Source organism: Ornithorhynchus anatinus, chromosome 8, assembly GCF_004115215.2.
Source record: "Ornithorhynchus anatinus isolate Pmale09 chromosome 8, mOrnAna1.pri.v4, whole genome shotgun sequence".
In the NCBI taxonomy this organism is placed as follows: domain Eukaryota; kingdom Metazoa; phylum Chordata; class Mammalia; order Monotremata; family Ornithorhynchidae; genus Ornithorhynchus; species Ornithorhynchus anatinus.
In genome coordinates this window covers 32,723,298-32,741,343 of record NC_041735.1, presented here as the reverse complement: position 1 = coordinate 32,741,343, position 18,046 = coordinate 32,723,298, and the positions used below count along the sequence as shown (strand labels likewise).

General features: G+C 45.4%; 1 protein-coding gene across 1 annotated transcript; it reads right to left on the bottom strand.

Annotated features, from left to right (window-relative positions):
* Positions 1-5,358: 5,358 nt before the first annotated feature.
* LOC114813880 (vomeronasal type-1 receptor 48-like) lies at positions 5,359-15,301 on the bottom strand. Its single transcript, XM_029071385.1, has 4 exons — positions 15,287-15,301; positions 13,881-13,943; positions 13,406-13,465; positions 5,359-6,330 (listed from the first exon to the last, which is right to left on the bottom strand). The coding sequence occupies exons 1-4, from the start codon at positions 15,299-15,301 to the stop codon at positions 5,359-5,361; spliced, it is 1,110 nt and encodes a 369-aa protein (XP_028927218.1).
* Between the last annotated feature and the right edge of the window lie 2,745 nt (positions 15,302-18,046).

The following is an 18,046-nucleotide window of genomic DNA, read 5'->3' as shown; positions in this document are numbered from 1 at the left end:
TCCCTAGAATTATTTCTTCAACTCTCCTATCTTTCCAAGCAGTTAGTGAATGAGTTCTCCAAGGGAGTGAGTGTAGATGGAGAATAGAATGGGACCCAAAATTGAACCTTGAGAGACACTCACAGTTAACAGGTAGGAGACAGAGAGGAGCACATGAGGAGACTAAGAGTGAACACGCAGAGTGTTAGGAGGAGAAGCAGGAGAGGACAGTGCCAAGGAAGCTGAAGTTAGATAATGATTCCAGGAGGAGATGGTGGACAGTGTTGAAGCCAACTGAGTGGTTGAAGAGGGTTAGGATGGAGTAGAGACCAGTGAATTTGGCAATAAGGAGATCATCTGAGAATCTTGAGAAAGTTTCCGTGGAGTGAGGGGGACGGAGGTAAGACAAGAGGAGGTCAAGGAGAGAATTGCAGGAGAGGAACTTGAGACAGAGGGTGTAGACAATTTGCTTAAGGAGTTTGGAGAGGAAAGGGTAAGCGGTAGATAGATTGATAACTATAAGGAGCTGTGGGGTCAAGGGATGGATCTTAAAGGACTGAGGAGACATGGGCATGTTTGAAAGCAGTGGGGAAGAAGCCATTGGGGAGTGAAGAGTTGAGGATGGCATTTAGGGAGGGAAAAACGGAGGGGGAAGCATTTTGATATAGAGTGTGAAGGGATAGGGTCTGGTGCACAGATGGAGGAGGTAGATTTTGAGAGAGGGCAGGAGATTTCCTCTTGAGATACTTCTAGGAAAAAATGAGAGAATTGAAGAAGGGGTGGGAGAAGGGAGGACTTGGGAGATTCTAAGGAGATCATACCTGATTGTTTCAATTTTCTCCAAAAATAGATGGCCATGTCATTAAGGGAAAGATATGTTGGGGGGAGGGGAGGGGAGGACAGGGGTTTGAGGAGGGAGTTAAGTGTCTGCAAAAAACTGAATGTCTGTAAAAACTGAAGAGGGCAATGGACATGGATGCCAATAAGGGTGGGGAAATAATTTTGCTGGGCAGAGAAGATGGCAGAGTTAAAATTGTGCAAGGATAAATATGAAGTGGACAAGGTAGGCTTGTTATCTACATTTCCACCAGCAGTGCTCTGTGATGCATTCACAAGACCAGAGGAAGCAAACTGTGGACGTGATGCAGGGCCGTGAGTTAGTGGTACAAGACTGATGGAGGGATAGGGGAGGTAGAGAGTAGAGTTCAGTAGAGAGGGTGATGTTGAGATCTACAGTTTGGTCATCAAGAGAGGGAGGTTTGGGCAAGGAGGCTAAATGGAGTATGATGACTTGAGAAAATTGGACGGGGTTAAAAGATGGGAGGTCTCTGTGGGGAAACAGTGCAGATTTGTGGGGAGTTGTGTGGGAGAGAAGGAAGGTGAGAAAGTTGTGGTCAGATAGAGAGCTATCAGATTTGGTGAGGGCAGAGTTAGGGCTGTGGCTAGAACCCAGCCCTCCCCTCTGCCTAGGACAATTATTTCTCCACTCATCTTATCCAGGGCTATTGCCCTTGCCAGTTGTTCCAGACATTTAATTCCTTCCTCAATCCCCTTCTACCTGCCTCCTTCATCTCTTGCCCCTAGTGACCTGGGTACCTACTTTATTGAGAAAATTGAAACTACAGGCTTGATCTACCAAAAACCTCTCCTGCCCCTCCTAAGTCCCTCCCCAGTCCCTCAGGGGTTGCCTGAGATCCAAGGACTACCATACCCCCAAACCTGGTACCAAATAAAAGGAACTGATATAAGCCTGTGGTCACAGGGTGAAGTGTAGGGTGTACTTTGCAACTTGCTAAACTATTTGCCAATCAGGTTGCCTTGCGGCATATATCATTTTCTGTTATCAGAACCAATAAGACAAGATTGGGATGTGATAGGGTTGTTGCTTTCTTCTCGATAATGACTGAATTTTCTGTCTCCTATTCCTGCAGGTTCTCCCAGGTACTGACCCAATCACCGTGACTGAGTTAGAGATGGTCTTTCAGAGATACTTTGGGTCCCAGCAGTCAGAACTGGAGGTCCCCACACTGTTCCGGATGGATGGCTCCACCCTGAAGTTGGATCAAGAGACCAATCCATGTCTCTCCACCTGTGCGGCACAGCCCAGTGACAGATCTGAGGACATCGGTCCCATCTCCATTGGCCTCTTCCCCAGCTGTCTCAAATCCACGAACTGCAGCTCCCTCGAGTTCCCAGAGGAAGCTTGGCCCAACCCTTCCAGAAGGCTCGTCGATGCCAGTTCTGGGATTTTTGAAGATATGACAATGTCCTGCACTGCCTACTCCTCCTGGATCACGTCATGCCTTCTGTTACTTGGTCTTTCTGACTCCGAGGCCCATGCTCTATACATTAAGTAACACTGCTCAAAAGACAAGCAATGGTAAATGGGCCACTTTGAAACTACAAGTTCATTCCCCACCACTTAGCACCTAAAAACTCTGCCCACATTGTTTAGCCGGCAGCCCATTGGACTGTCATGTGTTTCTCACCTGCCCATTCCTGCACAGCCTAGGAACTGTGCCATGTCCCAAAGAATTATTGGAGTCAGGCTAGTCACTTCCTGCTCTGCTGTGAGCTAGTGGCACATTCAACAGCCCACAGAGAGCCCAAGACTCTTGAAAGACTCCCTTCCCTCTCCTATATCTTCACATCTCTCATTCAAATCCTATCAATTTTGTGTATCTGTACAAATCCAGTAGCTATTGCAAACTCTTTTCATCTGAGGAACTTTGTGAAGTGTCCCCACAAACACATTCAGGATACAGTGGTAGACCATTATCTACCCTTGATGAAGAATGTATCTGGTCCACAAGAATATATGCTGCATGAGAGCAGGGACAGTGTCTACTTACTCTATAGTACTCTCCAAAGCACATAGTAAAGTTCCCTGCACACTATAAACACTCAGTAAACTCCGCTAATTGATTGGTCTCAACCCCTGGAGATAACCAGGGTTTCCTTAATAGATGATAGATGTAAGAAACTCTTGCTGCAAATGTCCCTCTACTAGGAAGTTTCCCACATAGAGATTCCGGGATGTAATTCTTCCCATCACTCCAGCAACTCTCCTAAATCACTTGGCTCGTTCTCCTGGATGTCATCTTGAGTTGAGTCTGTGAGGACCTATTTTTGTATACTCTGTATACACAATCAGCTGAGATTCCATTTCTTCCATATTTTCTTTCTTTAATTGATACTGCCCGACAAAGATATGACATGGATGTACTAAATCTTGGGAGTATCCAATGCAACTAAGTTGGTAGACACATTAAATGCCCAGAAATAGCTCACAGTCAGGAGGGTATTTACTCTTTTCTACTGGCCATCTATCTACTCCTCCCAGTTCCCCTCACATGTCTGTACCCTGTCTATTCCCTCTCTCAGTAGGTTAAAAACCATGAAATAATTATTATTACTGTTATTATGGTATTTGTTAAGTACTTTGTGCTAGGCACTGTTCTAAGCATTGGTGTGGAGTCAAGGAAATCGGGTTGGACATAGTCCTTGTACCGCATGGGGCCCACAGTCTGAATCCCCATTTTACAGATGAGGTAACTGAGGCCCAGAAAAGTAAAGTGACTTCCCCAAGCTCACACAGGAGACTAATGGCGAGGCTGGGATTAGAATCCATGACCTTCTGACTCCCAGGCCCGTATTCTATCCATTGTGTCATGCTGCTTGGAAAGTGCAATTGAGTAAGAAGACAAAGTCCCTGTTCTCAAGGAGCAAACGATCTTATGGCCCTGATATGTTCTTCATCAGCAAGCAAGAATCGAGAAAAGTGCCAAAATACAAGAATTGCTCAGGACACACTGGCAAGCACCTAAACCTGCTAAATTCTTCATCATCTGAAATGCTATTCACGTTTGATTTGAGGAGGACAAGAACTATAAAATGGGTGTGAGCTAACTCTTCTGTTTCCTCCCACACACACATACCCCGCCCTATTGACCTCGATATTTAGTACAGTATCTGGAGATATCAAGTGTTATATCCACAGGCAGGTTCTGCCTGGCCACCTAATGGCAGTCTCTTCTACTTATCTTCCTTTGTCTTGAGCTCCACTATAATGAAATGAGCATCGAGCCACTTCATTCACATAGCCCTTGCCAAGGAGATATACCTTCAATAAGGCTTTGAATGTGAGGGGAGTAATTGTCTGTTAAATAGAAAAGGGGGTGCTTTGCAGGCTAGTGGCAGGATGTGAGCAAGAGGTTGGCAGCTAGATCAATGAGATCTAGATACAGTGCATATCGTGGCATTAGAAGAGTGAAGTGTGGAGGCTGGATTGTAGTGGGCCAGCAGTGAGGTGAGGTAGGAGAGGGCATGGTCATTGAGTGCTCTGAAGTAATGGGTAAGGATTTTCTGTTTGATGCAGAGGTTGATGGGCAATCACTTTGTGTCCTTAAGGATTGGAAACATGGACTGAATGTTTTTGCAGAAAAGGGAAGGGAAGATAATTTTCAGGATGCAGCTGTTATTGTTTTGTGAAGGCACCGTCCTTCTTCCAAGTAATGGAAATGATATTTTAGTAGTTGTAAAACACTTATAATGTGTCAAGTGCAGGGTTAAATGTAATCTAGTTAGATAATGAATAAATTTCACATTTTTTTAGCCCTTACTATGCATCATGCACTGTACCAAGCAATGGGGCACATAGTTAGTGCTTGACAAATACCATAAGAAAAAGAGAAATGAGAGAGTATGCAAATCTGGAGATTTCATGGACATCAATTGGACTTTTAAATAATGATAATAATAACAATAATAATAATGATAACGATTTTTTTAAAAATGATGATATTAGTATTTGTTGAGTGCTACCAATGTGTCAGGCACTGTCCTAAGAAGTGGGGTAGATATAAAGTAATCAAGTTGGGCACATTCCTTGTCCTACAGGAGACACACAGTCTGAGTAGGAGGGAGAAATGGGATGGAATCCCCATTTTACAGTTGATGGAATGGAGCTACAGTGAAGTGAATGACTTCCTCACAGTCACACAGAAGACAAATGGCAGAGTTGGGATTGGAACCCAGAACTTATGAATCCCAGACCTGTACTCTTTCCACTGGGTGGCTCTGCCTCCCATGTAAAGATGAATGGAGGACCGATCCAATCAATGGACGTTACAGAGGGATATAGCCAAGCATTGTGGGAGTTGCTAGAGCTACTGGAGGAATCATAGCCAAGAGACAGGGGAAATTTCCAGAGAAGAGCTATCTGGAGTAGAAATTCTCAGTGCCACAAACCCTCACCCCACATTGAAGCCCTGATTATATCCAGGGTCTGGGGCTAGGAATGCCGTTGGTTTAATGATGATATTGTTCTTCCAAGATCTCACTGCTTGGGAAATAAGATCTTCACTTGGGCTTCCTGAATCAAAGAGGGCATGCAGATAACAGTGTTGTCTGAGAGGATTTAAGGGTCTTATTCCCCAGAAAATCACCTAGGAACTTGATGACTCTTGTGTCACAGGTGAGCAACATAAAGGGGCTGACAGTGGCATATCCACTGACCATAAACATGCCAGCATTCAAGAGGGTGGCATTGTCCTTCATGGATGTCCCTAGAAACAGGGAAAATACAAGGTCTCCACAGTAAAAGACTACAAAGCAGCTCACAAGCAGCACAATGGTCTGGGTGGCTCGTCTCTTGGGCGAGGTTTCAGGGGCTTGGTGGGGGCTGTGGAGATGCTGGACTTGGCGCCTGTGTCGGTGCAGGAGAAGAACCATGCAGCTACTGCAGCAGCTCATGAGCCCCAAAGAGAGGACATCGCGGAGAGCCATGAAGGTGAGAAACAGCTCCTGGAGGAGAGTGTTTAATGGCACCATGTAACAATTGGTATCAATGCCAGTTGTATTGTGGGAGATGACCATTTGGAAGAGAAGGGTGGTGCTTAACAGTGTGTTGGGAATCCACAAGATGCCTAAGACCAGGAAGATGACGTTTGGGATCTGAACCTTGTGATGGAACAGATAGGAGGTGCTTCGACTGATGGTGATGGCCTGAACTATGCTCAAGAGGGAGGTAGTACAGATGGAGAGGCCCCGGGTGCTGCGGTAGACATAGGCAAACAGCTTACACTCAGCATCATTCCGTACAAGTTGCAGCCCCAATATCCCTGCTGCTATGATGATCCACCTTGTAAGAAGCATTACGGTGTGGACCAGGGCCAGGTGGATGATGGTCAGGTCTGTGGGCTTTGGTTTGGAGCCCAGAAGAAATGAGGTGAGGTAGAGTGTGATGAGGAGAGAGTTCCCCATGATACCCACTCCAGTTTGGGAGAGGAAACAGACTCCCTGAGCCACATCAATGGTTATCACTTGCTGATACAAATTGCCACAGTACCACTGGAAAAAGCAGGATGGACCAGAGACAATGAGAATTAGTTCCTGGAGATGAAAAGAAAACGAAGAAAGGAGGCAAAATGAATTGAGTATCTCAGTCAAATTGGTAGGAAATGGTCTCGTTTACTCGGTTATTCCACAATCTACTTTGATCAACCACTGGTGCCAAAATACCTTTGAAGATCTCAACATATGGGCCTAAATCTTATTACCCACAACTCTCAACTATGGCTCACAAAGGCCCCTGTTGCAGCCAGAGAGTATTCAAACATTCATTCATTCAAGAGTATTTATTGAGCGCTTACTATGTGCAGAGCACTGTGTACTAAGCACTTGGAATGTACAATTGGGCAACAGATAGTGACAATCTCTGCCCAGTGATGGGCTCACAGTCTAATCGGGGGAGACAGACAGACAAAAACAAGACAACATAATCACGATGAATAGAATCAAGGGAATGTACACCTCATTAACAGAATAAATAGGATAATAAAAATATATACAAATGAGCACAGTGCTGAGGGGAGGGGAAGGGAGAGGGGGAGGAGCAGAGGGAAAGGGGGCTTGGCTCAGGGGAGGTGAAGGGGGAAAGGGGAGGGAGCAGAGGGTGGAGGGGGAGCAAAAAGGGAGCAGAGGGAACAGAGAGAAAAGGTGTAGCTCAGTCTGGGAAGGCCTCTTGGAGGAGGTGAGCTGTGAGTAGGGCTTTGAAGAGGGGAAGAGAGTTAGTTTGGCGGACGTTAGGAGGGAGGGCATTCCAGGACAGTGGTAGGCTGTGGGCCAGAGGTCGACGGCAGGATAGGTGTGAATGGGGGACGGTGAGGAGGTGAGCGGCAGAGGAGTGGAGCATGTGGGGTTGGCAGTAGAAAGAGAGAAGGGAGGTGAGGTGAGAGAGGGCAAGGTAATGGAGAGTCTTGAAGCCCAGAGTGAGGAGTTTTTGCTTAGTGCGGAGGTTGATAGGCAACCACTGGAGGTTTTTAAGGAGGGGAGTGACATGCCCAGAGAGTTTATGCAGGAAGATAATCTGGGCAGTAGAATGAAGAATAGACCGGAGTGGAGAGAGACAGGAGGAAGGGAGATCAGAGAGAAGGCTGACACAATAATCCAGCTGGGATATTATTAGAGCTTGTACCAGCTCGATAGCTGCTTGGATGGAGAGGAAAGGCCAGATCTTGGTGATATTGTAAAGGTGAGACCGGCAGGCATGGGTGACAGATTGGATGTGTGGGGTGAATGAGAGAGCTGAGTCAAGGAAGACACCAAGGTTGGGGGCTTCAGAGATGGGAAGGATGGTTGTGTCATCCACAGTGACAGGGCAGTCAGGAAGAGGAGAGGGTATGGGAGGGAAGATAAGGAGCTCAGCTTTACACATGTTGAGTTTTAGGTGGTGGGCAGACATCCAGGTGGAGATGTCCTGGAGGCAGGAGGAGATACGAGCCTGAAGGGATGGGGAGAAAACAGGGGAGGAGATGTAGATTTGAGTGTCATCTGCATAGAGATGATAGTTGAAACCTTGGGAGCAAATGAGTTCACCAAGGGAGTGAGTATAGATGAAGAACAGAAGAGGGCCAAGAACGGACCCTTGGGGAACCCCTACAGTTAGTGGATGGGAGGGGGAGGAGGAGCCGGCAAAGGAGACCGAGAATGAATGACCAGAAAGATAAGAGGAGAACCATGAGAGGATGGAGTCCATGAAGCCAAGGTGAGATAAGGTGTGGAGGAGAGGGGATGGTCTACAGTGTCAAAGGCAGCTGAGTTGTCGAGAAGGATTAAGATAGAGTAGAAGCCATTGCAATTGTCAAGAAGGAGGTCATGGGTGACCTTTGTGAGAGCAGTCTCGGTAGAGTGGAGGGTCAGACTGGAGAGGGTCCAGGAGAGAGTTGGAGTTGAGGAATTTAAGTCAGCGATTGCAGACAGCTCCTTCTAGGAGTTTGGAAAGGAAGGGTAGGAGGGAATTAAGGTGATTACTGAAAGGGGAAGTGGGGTGGAGAGAGGGTTTTTTTAGGATGGGGGAGACATGGGCGTGTTTGAAGGCAGAGGGGAAGAAGCCATTGGAGAGTGAGCGGTTAAAGATAGAAATTAAGGAGGGGAGCAGAGAAGAGGCAATGGGTTTTTATAAGATGAGCAGGAATGGAGTCCAAAGCACAGGTGGAGGGGGTGGCACTTGTGAGGAGGGAGGAGATCCCCTCTGAGAATACTGCAGAGAAGGATGGGAAAGTAGGGGAGAAGTTTGGGGTGGGGGAACAGAAGGGGGAGGGTTGACTTTGGGGAGTTTAGACCTGATTGTGTTAATTTTCGTAATGAAGTAGGTGGCCAGATTGATGGGGGGTGAGGGATGGGGGAGGGGGAGGAACAGGGGGCTTGAGGAGAGAGTTAGAAGTCTGGAATATTTGTTGGGGGTGATGGGTATGGGCGTCAATGAGAGAAGAAAAATAGTTTTGCCTGGCAGAGGAGAGAGCAGAGCTAAGGTAGGAAAGGATAAATTTGAAATGGATAAGGTTGGCTTGGTGCTTGGACCTTCGCCAGCAGCGCTCAGCAGCTGGAGCATAAGAGGTAAGGAGGCAGATAGAGGCACAGATCCGGGACTGCGGTTTAGTGGAGTGAAAGCGGTGGAGGGAAAGGGGGACGAGTGAATTGAGATGAGTAGAAAGGGTGGAGTTGAGAGCGGTAACCTGATCATCGAGAGTGGGAAGAGAGGATAGGGAGGCAAGGTGGGAAGAGACGCTTTGGCAAAGACAGATGGGATCAAGAGAGCGGAGGTCTTTGTGGGGGAGTAATATAGACTTGCAGGGTGAGAGAGTGTGAGAGAGGAGGCAGGTGAGAAGGTTATGGTCTGAGAGAGGGATTTCAGAGTTTGTGAGGGAAGAGATAGTGCAGCAGTAAGAGATGATGAGATCGAGGGTGTGACCAAGTTAATGAGTGGGCAAAGTGCGGTGGGAGCAGGAGGTTGGCAGAATCAAAAAGTGATAGCAGGCGGACAGCAGAGGGGTCACCGGGTACATCCATGAATATGTTGAAGTCTCTGAGGTTCAGAGTGAGCAGGGAGAAGGAGAGAAGGAAGGTGAGATAGGGGTCAAGGTGATTAAAGAAGTTGGAGTTGGGACCAGGAGGGCGGTAGATGACGGCAACAAGAATCTGGAGGGGGTGGTAGAGGCGATTAATATGGGCTTCAAAGGAGGGGAAGGAGAGGGAAGGGGGAGGAGGAATAGTGCGGAAGCAGCACTGAGATGAGAGAAAGAAGCCGACGCCTCCTCCTTTTCTGGTGAGTCTCGGGAAGTCGGAGAAGGAGAGGCCTCCACTGGAGAGAGCAGCAGAAGAGACCGTGTTGTTAAGAGTCAGCCAGTTCTCCGTAAGGGCGAGGAGGAGGAGAGAGCAGGAAAGGAAAAGGTCAAGGATGAAAGGTAGTTTACCTGTAATGGAGTGGGGATTCCAAAGGCCACACTTGACAGCAGCTAAGGGGGCGGAGGAGGGGAGGATTTGGATGGGAATGTGATCAGTGGTAGAATGAGATCAAACAGAGGTAGCAGTGTGACTCATCCATGATCACTTGAGGCTGCTCCATCTCTATGGCCGCAGGACCCCAACTATATCTGGGGAAGCAGCGTGGCTCAGTGGAAAGAGCCTGGGCTTCGGAGTCAGGGGTCATGGGTTCGACTCCCGGCTCTGCCACTTGTCAGCTGTGTGACTGTGGGCAAGTCACTTCGCTTCTCTGTGCCTCAGTTAACTCATCTGTAAAATGGGGATTAACTGTGAGCCTCACGTGGGACAACCTGATTACCCTGTATCTCCCCCAGTGCTTAGAACAGTGCTCTGCACGTAGTAAGCGCTTAACAAATACCAACATTATCATATCATCCATGAACTTTCCCCCACAATTTTGCACAGTATTTTGCCCATAATAAGCATGTAAGAGATAATGAGATTGGGAGTGAAATGTTGAGAGCAAAATGGTCCAGGTGCATATTATGCCCCTTTCCTGGAAGGACTAGATAAGAGACAAGATAAATCTGATCAGAGACAAGAGAGAAGTAGACAGATTGAGGAAACACCACTAACCAAATCTAGATAAGGCCACTACCTTGGTAGAATAACCTGAAGACAGGGAGAAGTGATGGGATTTAATGACAGGCTTGATCCCGGGACAGGCACTCTGCTGAAATACTCCATTTGACAATCAAGTCCTGCTTGCTGGAACCATGGACTCCTCTTTCTGATCTAGGGGAGGATACATTGAGAAATTGGACTAAAATCCTGGACTGTGAGCAAGATCTGGAAATGCAAGACCCAGACCCTGAACTGACCACCCGATGAGGATGACCAAGACCACAGGCTGACCACCAGCCCTGAGGATTAGGATCTTCAGAAGTGGTTTATTGTCAAATATATTTGGGATTAGGGTGGGCCTTTCAAGGACCCAAGACACCCAAGGAGATCAGACGAGATGTCAACCTAGGACCTAAAGAGGCTCCAAAAAGGGGCCAAAGGAGTCAAGGGGTGGCCTTAAGAGATACTTACTGAGTTTTGCTCACCAGGTAATAAGAATAGCAAGGACAGAAAGAGGCTATTATATTTCAAGCATTCCTAGGAAGGATAAGGGTCCTCTTGGAAGAAAAGGAGGCCATGTGCATGGGGCTTGTTTTCCTTCTATCTTTCTGGATTCTCACTCTCGGTCTCTTTCATGGGCTTCTGCTCTGCTTCCCATCCCCAACTCTGGGTGTCCCTCATAGTTCAGTTCTGGGTCCCCTTCTATTCTCCATCTACACCCACTTGCTTGGAGAATGCATTTGCTCTTATGACTTCAGAAGCAACCTCTATGCAGAAGATACCCAATTTACATCTCCATCTCTAATCTCTCTCCCTCTCTGCAGTCTCAGCTTTTCTTCTGCCTTGAAACAGCTCTACTTATTACTGTTATGGTATTTGTTAAGCACTTCCTATGTGCAGAGCACTGTTCTAGTCGCTGAGGTAGATAGAGGTTGTCCCACGTGGGGCTCACATTTTTTAATCCCCATTTATACAGATGAGGTAACTGAGGCCCAAAGAAGTGAAGTGACTTGCCCAAGGTCACACAGCAGACGAGTGGCAGGGCCAGGATTAGAACCCACGACCTGACTCCCAAGCCCGGGCTCTTTCCACTGAGCCACGCTGCTTCTTGGCTGTCCTCCTGTCACCACAAACTTAACATGTCTAAAACAGAAGTTTTTAATCTTTCCATCGAAACCCTCTCCTCCCCATGACTTTCCCATCACTGTAGACAGCACCATTTCACTAGCCCATAGCCTTGGTGCCTTAGGTACCTCATGTAAAATTTGACTGTGACTTGTGAGGCCCATGTGGGACATGAACTTTGTCCAACTTGATTATCTTGTTTATACCCCAGCGCTTAGTATAGTGCCTGGCACACAGGAAATGCTTAACAAATACGATTAAATTAATATTATCAAATTAATCTCGGCCAAAACTAAACTGCCAGGAAGTGTCTGGGTGGACATATGGACACAGACCCTTGATTTACCAGCAGTCCACACACCTCTGGATCCAGGGACAGTATTCATTCTCCCACTCTAGAAAGTTATATTGTCCTCTCCCAAGTGCATAGCACAGTACTTTGCATACAGTAAGTGCTCAATAAATACCACTGATTGATGAGTTGATCAATTTTACCATTCAATCTAGGAGATACCTGCAAGGGTAACACAGTGGGAAATAAAGAGAGCTTAAGGAATTTGTGTGAAATGCAGGGCATCACAGGGAAACCCAAAGTTATTTTAAAAAGTCACCTTGATGGGAGTGTTTGCTAGAAGTAAGGATACATTTTGAGAGGAAGTGGAATAATGAAAGAAAATTTGGGTACATCAATTAATGCAGAAATCCAACCAGTTAAGGAAACAGAGGACATTTGCATTAGGGAGTACTGACAAGCAGATAAATGGGACAATGTAAAGACAGGATAGAGCAAAGTGGAGAAAGATGAAGCTGAACAGGATTCAGGTGTTATTTACATGAAGAATTGTACTTTTTCATTTAGACCCATATAATCAATCAAAATAAATCAGTGGTATTTATGAGTAATTATTATATGCAAAGCACTGTACTAAGTGCTTGGACGAGTACAGTAGAAATAAATTGGTACACATATTCCCTACCCACAGTGAGTTTACAATAAAAAGCCCAAACATTAAAATGTCTAATAAGATTTAACTGTAGAAAACCTTATCTGAGATAAGGTTACAGTATAACACAGGGAGGGAGATTTCATTGACAAGCACTACAAATGCAATTAATGTCAAAGAAAAATTCTGTGTTCCTGCTTATTGCAATTGTGTTTTCTTCTGAAGAGAAGCCTTACTATTACTGTAGTAATCATTATTATAGTTCCTGTTAAGTGCTTACCATGAGTCAAGCGCTGTTCTAAGTGCTGAGGTGGATACATGTTAATCAGGTTGGACACAGACCTTCACAGTCTTAATCCCAATTCCCATTTTACCTCATCTGTAACTGATGAGGTAACTGAGGCCCATTCATTCATTCATCCATTCGATAGTATTTATTGAGCACTCACTATGTGCAGAGCACTGTACTAAGCTTGGAATGTACATTTGGCAACAGATAGAGACAATCCCTGCCCAGTGATGGGCTCACAGTCTAAACGGGGGAGACAGACAGCAAAGCAAAACAGAACAAAACAAAAATAAGACAGAAAAGTCACTTGACCAGAGAAATGACGTGACTTGTCCAAGGTCATACAGGAGGCATATGGTTCTAATCCTTTATAATATAGGTCCTTCTGACTCTCAGGTCTTGGCTCTATCTACTAAACCACGATGCTTCTCTCGGACTTGGATTCCTAGGATTTAGGCAGTAGCAACAGAAGGGTCATTTTGTGATATGGAGTATGATCAGGAAGGAGTTGTTTCAGATTTTACCAACTCTCTATGAGTACCTGACCAGGCTGGGCCTTTTCTGATTAGCAATCATTTGTTTAGGATTGAACCCTCCAATGATTTTACAGGAAGTCAGGGATGGCAATGGGGCACTCTGCCTTTTCAGACAATCCCAGGTAAGTGATCATTGGAGTTACCTTCAGTCTGAGCTGGGATATGAAAACATCAGGATAAGGGGTGTACTCCGGGCAGATCACCTGGTCCAGGGAACAAAAGACATTGACATCATCTGGAAAAAGATGGGGACTTTCAAACCACAAGGACATATTTTATTGTTGGTTAGATTGAGTCATCATTGCCGTAAAATGTTTGAGGGGTGGATCAAAGAGGGGAAGTAGAGTGGCTTAGTGGACAGATCATGGGGCTGGGAGTTAGAAGGTCATTGGCTGTAATCCTGGCTCTGCCACCTGTCTGCTGGGTTGCCTTGGGCAAGTCACTTCACTTCTCTGCCTCAGTTACCTCATCTGCAAAATGAGATTTAAGACTGTGAGCCCCATGCAGGAGAGGTTCTCTGTCCAACCTGATTTCCTTGTATTCACCACAGGGCTTAGTAGGGTGCCTGGCACATAGTAAGCACTTAACAAATACCATAATCATTATTATTGTTATTACCAGAGATCCTGTATGGGGTTTGCTTGTCATCTTGCTGAATTGATCTGGATCTTGCTGAATTTTCTACCAGAGAGTCAGCAAGAAGGAGAAACTCACCATACTGCGATTTGATCCTGGAATGGAGCTCCTCTCAGCTCTGTGTGGTGGCCAGGGTGACATTTATAAGGAAAGGTTTAATTTGTTCATCTCCCTCCAGGCTAGTGATTTCCTCTTCACTAGCAGAATCCTGACGCTGTCATGGCTGAGCAGGATATGGGTAGTCCCCAGCAAACCAGAAACCACCTGTGTCGGTGCATCATACCAACTGGCCCGATGTAGCCAGGCCACAACTCTTCTGGCTTTCTGGACCCAATCATAATACCACTGATTGGTTGATTAATTGATTGTGGAATTCGCAGGCCGTTGGGAAAGCAGATCTGGGAAACTGATTCTATATTTCCCCACCATGCAGACATGAAGACATATAATGACATTATTAATGCACTCCTTGATTTATACCCACCAGATAAGGCCACTATCTGGCTAAGTAATCTGGGGACATGGAGAAGGGGTGGGATATAATGCTGTGCTGTGTCCCAGGACAGGAAACCTGCTGGGATACTCCATTTGGAAACATGGACTCTTCCTGCTCTGGGGGATTTGTGCTAAAATCTTGGCACTCTAAGCAAGATCCTGAAACTTAAGACCCAGGCTCTGAACTGATCTCTCAGTGAGGATGGGCCAGACCACAGGCTGACCATCAGCCCTTCAAGCCTGGGTTTCAGTGGTGAGTTTATTATCAAATATATTCGGGAAGGGGGTGGGCCCTTCAAGGCTGCAGGACACCCCAGGAGGTCAGATGAGATGCGAACCTAGGGCCTAAAGGGGCCCCAAAAGGGGGGCCAATAATGATCACAGGCTGCTCTTTGTGGGGCATGTACTCACTGAGTCAAGGAAGTTGGCTTGCCAATTATTAAGGCCAGCAAGAACCAAAAGCAATCATTATCTTTTGAGCATTACTGGAAGGGATAAGGATTCTTTGGGAGGAAAATGAGGCCAAGTGCATGGACATCACAGCCTTTAGGGAAGAGGGCAGAGTCTTCCAGGCAGTTAATCAGCCCAACAGGCAGTCATGAGTCAGTTAGTGATGGTCATGGAGCTGATGACTCCCCAGTTACAGACAAAGGAGAGAGAGAAGTTGAAGGGTCAGCTGAAAGGTCCAGTGAAGAAGATCCAAGGCCTTAACAGACCTTAGCTCAACTCAGGGGTTCAACACCTGGAATCTGTCCCTTGATGACCTCAGACAATCAGGGGACATTGCTGATAGGGGACAATTTAAGCACAGTTGGGGATTAATACAGATGTAGCAACCTGAGCACAACTCAACGGGACACAATTCTACTACTAGAAAAGCCATCCCACTATACCCATAGCCCACTCATGGTGCGCAGGTCACCACTGTAGATTCAGACCCAAGTGGCCAGTTTGTGAGAATAATAATAATAATGTTGGTATTTATTAAGCGCTTATTATGTGCAGAGCACTGTTCTAAGCGCTGGGGTAGATACAGGGTAATCTGGTTGTCCCACGTGAGGCTCACAGTCTTCATCCCCATTTTACAGATGATTTAGAGATTAGATACATGAGGCTGAGATGAGGTAGTCTCAGGATGTTATTGCTGATGCATGGTTCTGGTAATCACAGAAGCACGAGTACTGGATGCTCTCCCTTGTGTGCTACCCTGCACTTAGATGCTCACCCTTTATTCACTCCTCCCTCAGACTCACAGCACTTTTATACAAGACCAAAAGTTATTTATTTATTTATTTATTTATTTATTTATTTATTTATTTATTTATACTAATGTCTGTCTCCCCCACTGGACCGTAAACTCATGTGGAAACTCATGTTTCTACCAATGGTTATATTATACTCTCCCAAGCACTTAGTAGAGTGCTCTGCCCACAGTAAGAGCTCAGTGAATGGGACTGATGGATTGATTGTTAGCCACAAAATCGAAAGTGAGACTGGTCTCTGAGAGTTGTGGCTGGGGAAAAGTCATGTACATTTCATTTAATGACTTGATCCCAAAGCCAGGCACTGTCCAATTCAGGTTTCTGAAAACCGAGGAAGAAAAAATGAAGGTTCACTGATGGAGAACAATCCTATATATTGCAAATACCTGTGGGAAGCTGATCTCTCTATCTCTCTCTCTTTCTCTCTCTAGAGATGCGTACATTCTCCCAGCCCAGGCTGCAGGTGGCTCCAATGATCACTTAGCTAAGACTGTCAGGCTTTCCCATTGCCATCTCTGATGTCCTGTCAAATCCTAGGAAGGTTCAAGTCTAAACAGTGGATTGTTAGGCTCAGATAAATACCCAGCATGATCAGACACTCAGACACTATTGATAAAATATACATCTCTCTATACAAAGAGAGGGAATAAAATAGAAATATGTTGGAAGTGAATTGCTGAGCGTGAAAGGGTTAATGCACATAGTATAGCAAACTACTTCCACCAACGTGCAGACCATGTCATTAGGGAGAGGAACTCACTTTAATCTTGAAGACTTGATAAGAGACAAGAGAGACTAGATAGGAAAAAAGAGAAAAATAAAAGAGGAGTAACCCCAGGGCCTTGACTCTCTAACTTCTAAATCCTTTTCAGAAATATACCATGGCTCCAGAACTCCACAGAACCATCATCATCCCCAAAACACTCAGTGCTCATTCTCCACCACTATTCCAGGGCAAGTACCATAATTATTAATTGTTATTATTATTTCACCTCAAACCAGCACAAACCATTGGGTGTCTTTATCTAGTACTGATTTATGAATGGAAAGAGAGCTAATCTTAGAGGTTTTTTCTCTCCCACCATGTGCTCAATCACAAGACCCTAGGACATACTAGAAAAAAAGCCATACAGACTCCCAGTAAATATAAGAAATATGATTTAAAAAGCATTTCATGAAATGTTAAAGTTGGGTCAAGTATTAAGTAAAATCATAAATACCAGTTAGGATTAAATAAGGTTATATAACAAAGCAAGGTTGCATGATTACCAGGTCAAATAATCCAAAACAGAGTTCAATCACAAAGCAAATCCTGTCTTTGAATTAGTCATGTAGTTCCTGGTACAGTTCAGAAGTAATTGTAAGTATGCTCAATACATATTATTAAAAAGATAAGAAGAATACTCACATCCAAGACTTGGTCTGCCTACCACATGGAATTATTAACTTGTCAAATCACTCTTTCATCACCAGTAGTCAAATGAGGCTTCCAGCAAATCTAGAAATTAAACCAGAGTAATAGAAGATAATGAACAGAGGGGGATTGACTAGGTCATGGTATGACCAGTTTGCCAACAGTTTGTTCAAGTTAGATGAACCCATTTTGAGTTCAGTGAAACATATAGAGGAGAAATAAAGGTCTTCTTCAGGTAGATGGCATCATGAATTTAGGATGGTATAATGCGGGGGAGCAGATCGATAGGAGGAGTCAGAAACATTTAAAAATGTTACTCACTGAGGATTAAACAGGAGCTATAGACAACAAGGAATTGGGAGGAATTAAATTGCTGGAGTACAGGTTAAGCAGAGAGAAAAAAAGAGGGAGAAGTGGATTCTTTAAGATAAAACAGCAGCCTGAAAGATTGTTCAAATCTATTCAAAGCCTAAAAGCTAATGTTTAGAATATGATGAATAGAATCGTTCTTATGGAGCTTTGGGAATAGTTTACTCCAGTGAACTGTTGGGGGACTAGATTGTTTCTGGTGGAAGATTGAAATGAGACTGTAACTGGTTTGCCAGAATCTTAGGGATATATTGGTGAGTGCACACCTGTGTGTCTCTGTGTGTCTATGAATCTGTGTCTGTCTTAGAGTATTTGGAGGACAGAGTTTGTCTGTGTCTCATGGGGTGAGACAGAGAGAGAAAGGCAGCAATATCCTCTTCATTTCAGGAAAATAACTAATCTAGTGGCTGCTAAAATCTTTCTTGTTCCCCTGCCCAACCAGTGGTCAGCCTCAGTGGAGGTGTCCCTGCAGCAAGGGATGGAGAGTTATAAGCAAGGGGTTGCCTCAACCACAAACTGGAGAGGCCTGCTGAAAATCTGAGAGGCATGAGCATCCTGGGAGCAGGGCTAGCCCTCAACTGATAGGGCCCCTATCTGGGAGGGAGAAA

Bases quoted from the DNA above. Each gene is read 5' to 3' on its own strand.
- LOC114813880 (XM_029071385.1), bottom strand. The intron at 13,466-13,880 runs GTAATAACAATA...TCCCTGGACCAG, and splicing joins AACCCCATACAGGATCTCTG to GTGATCTGCCCGGAGTACAC. The intron at 6,331-13,405 runs GTAACTCCAATG...TGCTTTTTCCAG, and splicing joins TATCCCAGCTCAGACTGAAG to TGGTACTGTGGCAATTTGTA.